Source organism: Anthonomus grandis, chromosome 4 (genome assembly GCF_022605725.1).
Source record: "Anthonomus grandis grandis chromosome 4, icAntGran1.3, whole genome shotgun sequence".
Taxonomy (NCBI): Eukaryota; Metazoa; Arthropoda; class Insecta; order Coleoptera; family Curculionidae; genus Anthonomus; species Anthonomus grandis.
Window position 1 is genome coordinate 20089502 of NC_065549.1, and position 13268 is coordinate 20102769.

The 13268-nt window shown below is 33.6% G+C and overlaps 1 protein-coding gene across 1 annotated transcript in view; it reads left to right on the forward strand.

The window, feature by feature from the left end:
• LOC126734782 (zinc finger protein 608) overlaps nucleotides 1-13268 on the forward strand; it is a 171146-nt gene that overhangs the window by 155687 nt on the left and 2191 nt on the right. The window contains exons 8-12 of the mRNA XM_050438505.1: nucleotides 6185-6308; nucleotides 7645-7785; nucleotides 7847-8233; nucleotides 8467-8874; nucleotides 9601-11577. Coding sequence (XP_050294462.1) covers nucleotides 6185-6308; nucleotides 7645-7785; nucleotides 7847-8233; nucleotides 8467-8874; nucleotides 9601-11577 — 3037 coding nt within the window. The remainder of the gene's footprint in view (nucleotides 1-6184; nucleotides 6309-7644; nucleotides 7786-7846; nucleotides 8234-8466; nucleotides 8875-9600; nucleotides 11578-13268) is intronic.

Genomic DNA, 13268 nt, shown 5'->3' on the forward strand with positions numbered 1-13268 from the left:
CGCATTCGATACAAATACTAAAAATCATCAAGATTGTCAAGCGAGACGAGAGATGGCAGAAAAATCGTAAAATACTGAGTCCGAATGATTCGATTCTCCAAACACTAGTTTCGAGAATAGTTTTATGCATATCTTAAACCTCTTCATTTTTCACGCTCATATTCAAGGCACAAACTTTAAATTTTAAAAACTTTCCTAACATAACAAACAAGTTGAACCACACTGGTAAAAAGCACACTGTACATTTCCATAATATTACTTTGGCAACTTTGTTACCATAACATATTATATAAAATATCAAAGTCTATATTCTGTAAAGGGTATGTAATTTTTACATAGTATATTCAGTAGAATTCGTAGAAAAAAAATGTAATATAAATATGTAAGGTTACGTCGTTTGCTATGTAAAACTAAGTAGTAAACTGTAACTTTTCCTTGGAAAATATAATGTATGTAATATAAAATTACCTTAATCATGTAATATTACAGGCTAAAAAAAACAAAAAATACTCAAAAAGAGGTATTATTTGCTAGGTATTTTTTCAAAGGAAATTAATAAGTATGTTAATGAAAATAAATTATAAGATTTTAACCTAACAAAAACTTGAACTGGAAATTGTATATGTTACCAAATTATAAGATTCAAGATAAATGTAACAATACAGCCAAAATATGACTAAGCTACTTAACTATAGAGATATATAAATACAAACGATATATACCGGGTGACACAGGAAAAAGGGAACACTTAATAACTTCTTTACTTTGTAAGATAAAGAAGTGAAATTTGGTGATTGACATATTTTGTTGTTTTCCATCACTTCCGGTTTAACAGGAAGTGACACTAACTTTTTTATTTTAAATAGGACTATTGGTATGTTATTACGTATTTTGATAGAAAATCCTATTCTGAGAATAATGATACTGCATTTTTGCTACTTTTTGTTTTAGATTCATAGAAAAAAAAAATTTAATTTTTTAAAGTTTAAAATAGGGTGCCATGAATACGTTGAAAGTTTTAATTTTTAATCAAGTAATCTAATTTAAAATTTCCAAACCACTATTTTTGGCCCCTATTTTTTTTAAATACCACGTTGTTGGGAACACCACTTTTGGAATCCAGATGTTTTCCCAATAGTTTTATGTGAATATTTTTTAAATCGGTTAAGAAACCAAAAGCTAAGAAAGAAGAAAAAAGTTAAGTAAAAAAATTAACGAATTTAATAATTAAAGTCAATAAAAATAGCACATTTGGTAACAGGGGGCTTTATATTGACACGTCTGCCTATTTTTTTTTCAACTGATATAATACATTATGTTTTGTCAAACATCATATTACTACTTGAGAATAAAAAAATACATTTTTTAATGCAATATTATTTTCAATATCTTAATACTACATATTTTATTTAACATTTACCTAACATAACGTAGGTACATATACAAACTGTAAACAAAGAGAAAAAATATTAGGTTTATTAATTAGTCTAATATAAAACTTTTTACATTTATTGTACGAAATGACCACCTTTTTGTCTAATGAAAGCACGTATGCTCGGGACGTACGGCATATCAACTTTTTCTTAATTGGTAAACATTTCAAATATTAGTAAACCACTAATATTCTTTCAAAAAACTGCGGCGAATTTATTTAAGTAACAAATAATAATTGCGCTTGACAAGATGTCATGTATTATGTCAATTGAAAAATAATTGAAGAACGCGTCAAAACGCAGCCTCCTATCCAATCTCTCTATCAGAAATCATGCTATTTTTATGATTTAAATGCGTTTATTTATGTGACTTAGTTTTTTCTTCTTATGAGCTTATTTATCAACCGATTTAAAAAATATTCATATCAAATTATCGGGAAAAAGAAACCACATTTAAAAAGTGGTTGTTCCCAATAATGTGCTATTTAAAGGATTGAACATTATAAGATATTTAAAGGATTATTTGGTTAAAAATTAAAACAGTCAACGCAGTCTTGGCAAGCTTTTTTAAACTTTAAAAAATTCATTTGAATATACAAGTAATTGCATGTGAATTTCCTAATCACATAAAAGAGCATTTTAAGTAGAACAATGTTCACCTAGAAGTGTTTTGTTAAATATAAAGAATCATGTTTTAAATCTACAACTTGCTAATATAAGCTGCTTAGCTGATTCTTGCTTTAAGCTTATTTAAAGCTAAATTCTTAATAATGTAATATGTTTTATGATTCTAGCTTGCCCTTACGCTGAGTCCACACACCTATTATTTTAAGTTATTTTAAGTTTATTATTATAAGTTATTTTAGGCTATAATGCACACATACTGTTATTTCTAATATTTTGTTTTTACACGGGTTGTACGACACCGACGCTGAGTCGCATGGGTATCGGTTTTAAAAAATTGCCTTACACTCCGAGTATAAGAAAAGTATTTTTTTTTATGACAAATAGTGGTTAATTATTGTTCAATCTTTAAAAGCATATTATTTGTGTAATTCAGAAATACAGAAAACAATTTCTAAAATTGTTTTCTGTATTTCTAAATATTAATAAAACTACTTTTATTTGATTAATATAACCCGTAATTTTTAATACATTATTTGTTGGGTGAATTATAATTCACCCAAGTAACATTTACAATGTTAACATTACATTTTCCTGTCTAAACATAGTTTAGACAGGAAAATGTAACTTTATAACTATTATTACTTAACATATTCTGTAAAATGGACATGACTTATTAGTTAATATTACTACCATTTTTATCAGTGTAACCCCAACAATTTAGCTGGTCACGAATCTCTAAAAAAAAAACAAAAGAGACCAATGTACATACAAATCTTTTAATCCCGGCCTGGCTGCGAGCGTAAGCCTATTAAAAAACTGTCATCCGCCTAAACCTAAATGAGAATAGCGCCGATGGTGAAGGCATAACAAAGGCCATAGCAGGCAGCACCCAGTGTTCCTGCTGCTTCCGTGTCGCGTAATCTCCTCGTCGTCCCTCGAAGCCGCCCAGCGAACCGGAAGTGCTCGAAGGGTGCCGTAACGCGATCCATCTGTCATAGCGGAAGTTGTTCGGAAGTTCTGGTTTAAAGACGACAGGGTCGTACTTATTTTATCTTGCTGTGTATATTGTTGAGTGGCTTTTGCATTGAGCCGACGTGCACAACGCGCTTAAGATAAATAATATTTCACTAACAATGAAAATAGTAGTAATTTGTTAGCACAATTCTAAGTTTGTTTACAACCCAAAATGGTGGAGTTAAATTATTTATTGGCAAGTCGGAATTTGAACAACAACAATATTCCAAAATAAGGCGAAAGTGATGCCAACATTTCACCAGTGCCGTTTTATTCCTTGCTTGGATAAATTGATCCTAATACAATGTCATGGTAAATGGTATACAGGTCTTACTAATTCAGGTCAAAGCCGTAGAGGGTGCGCAAATCAATGCATTAATTTACAATGACAAGTCAGGATAGCGTTTCTCCTACTGCAACTTCCACAATTAGCGTGTCCGAGTTGTCACGCTTGCGGTGTTAACCAAAATATACGCAAAAATATATTTTCCCTTAACAGCATTACCTTGGTGAAGCATTATGGTTCTCTCTTTAACTGAAGGCTTTGCATATGATTTTCTGTAGCAAGTTGATGCATGGGTAATTAGGATCCCAGGAAAGAATTTAGCCAATCGTGCGGCATATTCCACATTTGGAGATCAACTCTGTTTTGAAAAAGTGCCATGAATTGCTTATACTATAGTGCTCTACAATATGCTTACTAACTGCACACGTAAAGTCACTACAAACACTAAAAAATCCTCATTAAAGTCCAGTTCAGAGATCTATTAGAATCTTTGATGATGTGCCGCGAATAGTCCGTGTTGCTTGTATTGTCACATGACATGCATGTTTAAATCGCAAAATTTTATATGGAAAGAGTCATAAAGAAATATTCTAAGCGATATTTAATCATTCCATTAAATAAATAAATGTTAATTTTTTTTTTAATTTGTACATTTGATTTCTCAAATTTGACTACAGACGCCCATGTAGACAGTCACAGCCACTCAAGCATGAAAAGTTGCACAGGTCCGGCATTAAAATTTATTTGTATTTAAAATGTCATTATTCGGGATTTCTGGGTTTAGTTTTAAAAATAAGATTTAAGTACGTAAAATCAGTTTAACCAAAAATCTTAATTTAATTATTTTAGTTTTAAGCGCCATCAGTGGGGTGTTTATAATAAGTGATAAGAGTTTAAACATTTTAAGGTCTTTAGGTATAATACCAAAACAAATCCACAAACACACTTCCTCACAGTAAATACTGCAAAAAATTTAGACGAATACAGTACAGGCCAAATTCTAAATATTCCATTTTCATAAACATGTAAAAATCAAAACGGGCAAACCCATCAAATAATAATAACCTCACATGATATATTATAACACAACTATTAAAGGTAATAGACCCATCCAACAGAACTATTTTAAAGGCGATAGACCCATCCTTAAAGATCTCTTTAAAAACATGACGAAAGTAATACAAAAACAGCCCAAAAATGTATCTGGATACGGCCCCGTAATCCTCAAAATCAGTGGGATAGAGAGAGGTACAAAATCACTTGCCCGGCCTAAAGTAGGAATCGCCAGAAAGAAGGTATTTTATCTTTGTTTAATAGACTGGCTAAAAAGAGGTGAGAAGTCTGTGAGTGCTGGGAGTGTTTAAAATGTTTTGTAAAATGCTTGGACTTTAGTCCGCGGTTAATTTTTTTATATTATTTTCTTTCTAAAAATTGACATTTTCGAAAGAAAAATTAAAAATAGTTTAAAACATGGGTTTTTTTAAACATGTATATCATGCGATAATAAATACGACATAGGCGCACGATTTATTTAGTGCGGTATGTGCGACACATCAAAGATTCTAATAGATCTCTGAACTGGACTTTAACATGTAGTACAAGACTGCTTTCAAGAATAAGCTTTGATTTGATTTTCTATCGTTTACAGAAATATAAAAATATTTTTTTTTAATTAATATGCTTTTAATTCTACTCTTAAAGACACAACTTAAGCTGATATTCTTACTTAGTCAATGAGAACAATAATCCTCAGTATCCTTTAAGTCATATTTCCTTGTATTTCTTTTTTTTTATTAAAGTATCCAATTATCCATAAACCATGAATTTATCTTTTATATTTTTGAGTCACAAAAGAACAGTTGCAGCTAGCAGTAAATACATACCATTTGTAAGATATTATTATTTATGTACGACATTAAAGATTAATTACACAATCCTGATAATAACATTGATTAAACTGCAGTCCCATTTGGGTATCGCCTTAATATCGAACTTTCTAATCTATTAACATCCTCTAATAACCGTTTTATGCTTCCAAATTGGGCAATAAACGTCTTATGGCATGAAGACACGATGAGACATTATATGCGCCGCTGGCCATAATTCTAAAGCGGTAATTGATAAAGTTAATAGCTATAAATGTCAGACACACAAACGGGTTAATTGCGTCAGATTTAGTCGAAAAATAATTTCCTTTATTTAAATAACAATACCATTACTTCGGCTAATAAGCACCTACTGTATTGGTAAAGTGGCAGTTTTAATTTAAAATAAACACGCAAACTGTTCAGTGTAATTATCCGCATTGATGATTATAGTTCTAAAACTGAAATAATTAATCATTTATTAACTTCTGTTACTCTTGCGTGCATCGAACAAATAGTTTAAGAGATTTAATGAAGATTCAAGCACCAATAACATTGTTAAGTATCGTAATTTAAATTTAAAATCTTCTACTTAAAATGCACGTTAATCACCTCCCGTATCCTGGCCTGAAGATAAAGACTGAAAGATAATCAAATTACATACACCCAAGTTGTGTTTAGTGTGGAGAGGATGATTATTAGTAATTACTTAATCAATCAATTTCTAATCAACGGTTTACGGTATCTAATATCATCCTATCCTTGGTAATAGTCCAAGTAATTTCAATGTAATAAACCATTTGAGAGGATGATTGTTCCAGCGTATATGGTTATTATATTCTAATGATATTGCTCTTTAGGAATTATATTAGTCTATTAGGAGTTTGAAAGTGGTTGGTAGTTCTATCTATACAATTATAACAATTTGTATTAATCTCTAATAATTATGTTTTTTGCAGGAAACAGCCGACGTTTGCGTAGGGACTAGTGTAGGAACCATCACAGAACCGGACTGTTTGGGACCCTGCGAACCTGGTACCAGTGTGACCCTTGAAGGGATTGTTTGGCACGAGACCGAAGGAGGTAAATGCATTCTTCGATTACAAATTATTAGTTGCGTAACGTAATATCTTAAGCGCAATAGGGCCTGTGGAGATGTGCCTCTTAATTTGTTATTAGGATTTCCTCCCTCCTAACATTTGTTGGTTATTTATGTTAAATTATTCTTTCTGAATCCAGTAAAATCATCAAATCAAACAGATATCTATTTTACTCTTTAGTGTACAAGGGTGGTCTGGAAAATTTCCAAACTAACAAAAATACAAGAAGAAATTTTTTCTTATTTATTAGCTAAATTTATTTTTATTTTGTATCTAGTATCACAAAGTAAGTAAATAACACAGTTCTTTCACGATAATAAAATCTTTTTAATCCATGCAAATAGTGTTCGACATCTTTCTCTGCAAGCAATACCTCATTAATTGCAGAAATTCTCTGTCTCGCAAGCTGATACAGCCATATTTAAATTCAACTGGCCATAATTTCACTGTGGTAAATGAAGGTTAAAATTCCCCGCATATAGCGTTCAAGTCGTCTTTGATTTGTGTAGACGTACTGCCTTTAAAAGATAAATATTAAAGCTCGATACTCAATTTTACGCACGTCTAAAATGGCAGAAATTATAGAGTAAAAAAATAGATAATCTACATTCACTAGATTTTATTGATGGGTGTTGCTATCTTGATGTTAAGGTCAGAAACTTTTTACACCACCCTCGTTGTCCAGTTTTCAGCCTTTAAGTCATAACAAAAAGATGGCATTCTTGACGTAGGTTTCTCTGGATAAGGATTAATTCCAGCATAACTTGGAGCCGCCCATTGGTACTTTTAAATTGCAGTATTAGGAAAGTTTTCTAATTGATTTCTAATGGCAAGTGGTGCTAGTAAGTAATTCTCAGTTTACTCCAATTATCTAGCGGTGTATCATGTATTATTTTTAAGCGATATATTAAAAAGGATAGTCAGCATTGCTTCCAGAAACTCGTATAAATTAGTCCCAACCTTTTCTATTGTTGTTTTGATTGGAACCATTAATTAGCAACCAATGTCTCACTTCTTATTTCTCTTTTATTTTCAAAAGCATCAAAGTAAAATACGTAAACTTTATAGGTATGAAAGGTTTAGCCTGTAAATGTTTTGTTTTTCAAGTTATAAATATAGAAACTACATTTACCCATCACCACCTCACCTGCATATTTATTAGGAATTCTAGATGTCAATTTATTTTCGGGTGATGAATATCTTTAGGTCTAGGTTTATTGTAATCTTTCAAATATAAATACTTGAGATGCAGTCACAGTCTGGTACTTAATGAAACTATTATTGTGAATAACAATAATTATATTTATTTACTTTTTTAGGTGTGTTAGTTGTAAATGTAACGTGGCGAGGCAAGACCTATGTAGGAACTTTACTGGATTGCACGCGACATGATTGGGCACCGCCCAGATTCTGTGATTCACCGATAAGTGATCTTGACAACAGGACACCCAAAGGACGAGGTACGTTCTTTCGTAAATGGGTATTTCATTCAATTTTGTCATAATTATTTTTTTATTGCAGAGACCCGGTCTTCAGTCCACAGCAAACTCCGTAACGGTGGCGGAGTTAAGGGTGGCAGGAGGGGAGTAGCAAACGGTGCGGGACCTGCAAACGCGCCCTCCTCTCCCACTCCGTTCGTTCCGCCACGACCGGACAACAAACGAAAAAGTAGAGCAGGGGAAGAGGAGAATCCGCAGAACGGGAAGAAAGCTAAGGTGGTGGTACCACCACCAGTAGTGACTGCTCCAATAGTAGTTACTCCAGCTCCTTGCGTTAGTCCTCCTCCTTCCCCGGTGTTATTGGAGTGCCCCGAACCGAATTGTTCAAAGAAGTACAAGCATATCAATGGATTGAAATATCATCAGAGCCATGCGCATGGGTCTGTTGCAGACGACGATGATACCAAAGGTAAAAAAATATTGTAAAGAATTTTTTTGTTGCCATTTAGTTAGAATGACAGTAATAATATTAGTTTTCCTTTTAAGAGTATACATAATAATACATTTTACTTATTATTTTATATATCGTTTTCAAATAATCATTTTCGTATTTTTTTTACTTGTAAGGGATGCTATAATTTTCAATTTAATTTTTAATCTATTAAGTTTTTTCAGACAAATTTAATATATACGCTTTTCTAGATGTTACATCAATGTCTGAAAATGACGAATCTAACATCGAAGCACCGAGCCCGGTGACCCCAGTAAAATCTCCAGAAAAAAGCCAAGATAGTCCATCTACGCCCGTAAAGAAAGACAGCAACTGTCCCACCGAACTTCCGTCGTTAATAAATAATACGACGGATTCTGGAAGCACACCACCATCCCCCTGTACGCCGCCGAGCGTTCAAGATGTTCCCCCTGCTCCATCGGTACCGGCGAGTCCACAAAACGTTCCTCCTCCGGATGTAGCTCCCGGAAAACCACAAGTTGCTGTTGTTAAGCCAGCGATTCTGCGATTTGGTGCTGGTGTCACCACTGATGAGTTCAACGCGACACCACCTACTGGAGGAGCGTTCAATGCACATAGTGGCAAGGGTTCAATCCAAGGCAAGTTTAAGTAGATATATACTGAAGTTAACGTCCTGATATAGTATTATATTTCTTAACGTGATCCAAAATTCTTATTCTCTAAAGTTTCATCTTTGACCATGACTATATTTGGCTTACCAGCTGTATCTATATCTATTTACCAGTTGTATCTATTTTTCTTCCAAAACTATCCTAAGATGTGACTTTAAAACATTTTTCTACAACTTAATATAGCCTTTTTCTCGCTTACTATTTTTAAATAAATAAAATTATTTTCAAATTTTATATCTATTAACATAACTTGCTGATTGCTAGTGGGTGGCTTAACAACATAAATCGAAGATCCAAATTTAAAATTAGACTACGTTTCAAGGTATATGTTCGTTCTCTTACAGGTTTCTAATTAAAATTTAAAATTGCATGCAATTTTAAATTTACATTTTAATTAATTTACATTATAATTTATTAAAACTTTACATTATACAGAGCACACAATTTTGAAACAGCCGTTGCACCTTACATTTAATAGCCAAGAAACTAATAATAAAATTAAACATGTTATCGCAAATCAAAACTGGTTTCTTAGAACTTAATACTAATTACGAAACACCGGGACATAGGACATACATATACTTACCAACAACCTACCCTATAGTAAAATTTTGTCGCATAAAACTAGAATATTTTGCAGATAAATATTTTTCGAATCAACTTTCAGAAATTTTGAAAATGTGTTCTTTTTAGGATCACCGATGTCAAACTCACCCCAACTGATACCTCAACGGTCAGGCGCGCAGCAAGTACCAACAGTACCTTCTGAGCAAAATGTCGTTTTGCCAGAGCCTGTGCAACCACAGTCTTTCACCAATCAACTCCCTGCCCATGTAAACATATCTCCGCAGCAGTTTACTCAACCACCCAATATAATTATTCCAAATCAAAACACTTCCAACCCGCAGATGCAAACTCAATTGTCACCACACCATCCTCCACCGTCACCTACGCAAGCTTCATCAAAACTTGCTCAGTTTAAGGTTAAGCCGACGAGTGCACTGATGCCCGAAGAGAAAAAGCAACAGAGCATGGCTCAACCTGGACAGAATCAGAACGGAGCCAACTTGCAGAAACCGCAGAGCTTTAAGAAGAAGAATAGAAAGTCTCCAGGAGGTAGTCCGCATTTAAGTCCGGCTGAACCGCCAGTGTTTGGAATGGAACAAAGTGGCCGCGATGAAGTGCAGAGTCCGGCGTATTCAGACATTTCAGATGATGGAGCGCCGGTTAGCTTGGATGGGGATGTCGACAAAAACAAATCTTCTGATAAAAAGACTGAAGGCGCTCAGCCTCTACCCCACATGGGCCAGTATGGTATCTACCCCTACTTCTCCCAATCGCATCAATACGTTGTGCCCAACCAGCAACAGCAACCAAGTCATGAACCGCCGAGTAAACCAAAAGAAGCTGATAAAGGTGTTGATAAACCTCCTAATGAGAAGGAGCAGTCGAAAAAAGATGGACCGGAATATCCTCCTCAAAAAATGCTTCAGCAGCATTACTACCCCTATGGTTATATGCCGGGTTATAGCTACAATATGGAACCAAATTATGGCGGAGTACCCATGTCGCAAGATGAGAAACACAAAGAAGAAAGAGTGAAAGAGTCGCCAAGTCCTATAGAGCGACCAGTTAAGCAGCCTACCCCAATTTCAAACACTATTCAAGTCCCAATAGCTGGAAAGGCTAAACAGTCTCAAGACGCTCCAATTAAAGATAAACATCAGAATGAAAATCATCAGATCATTAAGGAGAGTATTGAGATTAAAAATCAGATGAATCCTTACATGTATTCGAGGCAACCGCAATCTCAAACAATTCCATCCCCACAACAAGCTTTACCTCAACATCATGGGCATAGAGAACGAGATGAAGATGCGAGGAGGTACTATGTCTATGAGCAACAACGTAGAAAAGAACACCAACATCAGCAACAGCAGCAGCAACAACAGCAGCAGCAACACCAGCAGCAAAACGTTCCTGAGCACAAGCCCACCAATCCTAATTTAAATAAAATGCCAGTCCCCCAAAGTCCAAACATAAAGACCAAGGAGATAAAAATGGAAGAAAAGAAAGAGAAAGAAGTGAAACAAGAGGGAGTGAAACCTACAATGGAGACACAAGGCCCACCTCCGCCACCCACTTCACAATACGCTTACATACACCCGAGCTATATGCAGGGAGCACATTACGGAGCTTTACCCTTCGATCCCAGTCACCCTATGTACAGAGGAATAATGGTGCCTGGTCCATATAGTAGTAGCCCTTATTTGCATCCCCAAATCCCCCGTTACCATGCCCCGGAAGACTTGTCTCGGGCGCAACCCCCTTCAAAAGCGCTGGATATGCTCCAGCATCATGCCCAGTACTACTCGTCACACAAAATCCACGAGTTGCAAGAGAGGGCAATAAAATCACCTACCCCAAAGACTTCGGTGGCTAGTTCGAGTCCATCGACGAACCAGCCACCACAGAGTGGGCAGAGTACGCCTCAGATGACCGCTCCACCTACGACGCAGACACCCAACACGACGCCATCGAGCGGGAAACAAACTCCCGGCGAAAATCCAAAAGATTCCAGATCTCCGCCGCCACAGAGGCACGTGCACACACACCATCATACGCACGTAGGGCTGGGATATCCAATTTATGGGGCTGGACCTTATGGAGGTAAGTTTTCTGTTATTTTTTATTGGAATCTTTCTTTTATTACTTAATCTTAACTTCTTAACTTGTTACGCGTACTTGTCATATATATATGGCATTTAATTTTTAGCAATTTTCGAAGAGACAGAATTATATTTAAGTTAAATTTCTCTAGTCCGAATGTCAAAGACAACCAAGATACAGAGTGATAAATTTAAAGTTTTATTTTCGAATTTTGGTCATAAATTTAGTATTTATTCTTCGTTTTCAATAAAATTTGGACAATGGTTTTTATTTATATAGCAATTAAAAAAATATATATTTTTTTTAAATATGACATAGAGTAGTAGAGCCACCAGTAACATTTTTATATTTTTTATATATTAATTATGTAACTTTGTTTGACATGGCATAATTTAATTTTTTATTTAAAATATGCATTGTGCAGACAGTTTTACTTAAAAAAGATATATTTCAAAAATTTCGTTACGATTAACTCTTGTTGAAATATTTACATTTTAAGTTTTCAATACGCTCAAGATAAAATATTATTTTCCTACTTCAGATTAAAATATTTGGTAAGGAGGCTGTGCCTGACAATATGAATTATTTATAAATTTCATTATCACTCTTAAAGTGTATGTTCTTGTCGTGATTGACGTTTATGTTACTTTGATAAATGGTTATAAAAATTAATTTACAAATCTTACATATACACATTGTACAACTCACATATTTAGTAACTTTATCGATTCCCTTTTATTGTGTTCCTATTGTTAGTTCTAGTAGTTACTGTTACTTATTGCGTATGACGTGGAATTCGAAACCCTTGGCCGACACGAACTTCAGACTTTAAGTGATTAAGACGAGTCATTTTCGGCGATCTTTTAGTAAAATAATTTTAAAATGTATTAAGACAAATGGAGATCCTGTTGATTACTGGATATTCATAATTTTTGTTTTAAATTTATTATTCATTGAAAGTGTAAATAAAGCTATTTAAATAGTTTATAATGAATTTAATTTTTTTTTGAGTGCAGTGAAAAGCGACATTTTTAAAGTATACCTTGTTTAAGCAAAACTTTTTGCAGAGTGAATATTTTAAATAAAAATTATCTTATGTCAAGTCTAAAATAGTTACGGAATTTTAAAAAAATCAAAATGATGCTTGTGGCGCTGGCGCCCTCTATGACATAATTTAAAAAAGGTTAATTTTAAAATTTGCCATTAAATAACATATTTCAAATTTTGTTAAAAACGAAGAATAAATGCTAAATTTATGGCCAAATTTCAAAAAAAAATGCATTGAGTTTATCACCCTGTATCTTGGTTTTGGATTTTACTAAATTTTTTTCAAAAAGGAATCTGCTGTGAAATTATTTTATTTATGGGTTAGACAAACTTTAAGTTATTTAGACAAAATTCTCTTTTGACAAGTTTTATGGGAAAATTTGAACTGTCATGTCTTCAGAGTATTGTTGAAGATTGTTTAGTTGCTAAGCTCGAGTCAAATTTTTTAGTAAATTGGCTTGTTACTTTCTGATGCTTGGATTTTCTTCATTTTTGTTTTAAAGGTTATTTGAATCTCCTTGTTATGTTTTATTGAAAAAAATAAGTTCATGCGATAAATTTTTCTTTTTATTTTTGAAAATACTTTTTTTACAAATTTTGGCTGACATGAAAGGTTCTCAATGTTTTGATTTGCTTCTTTTATA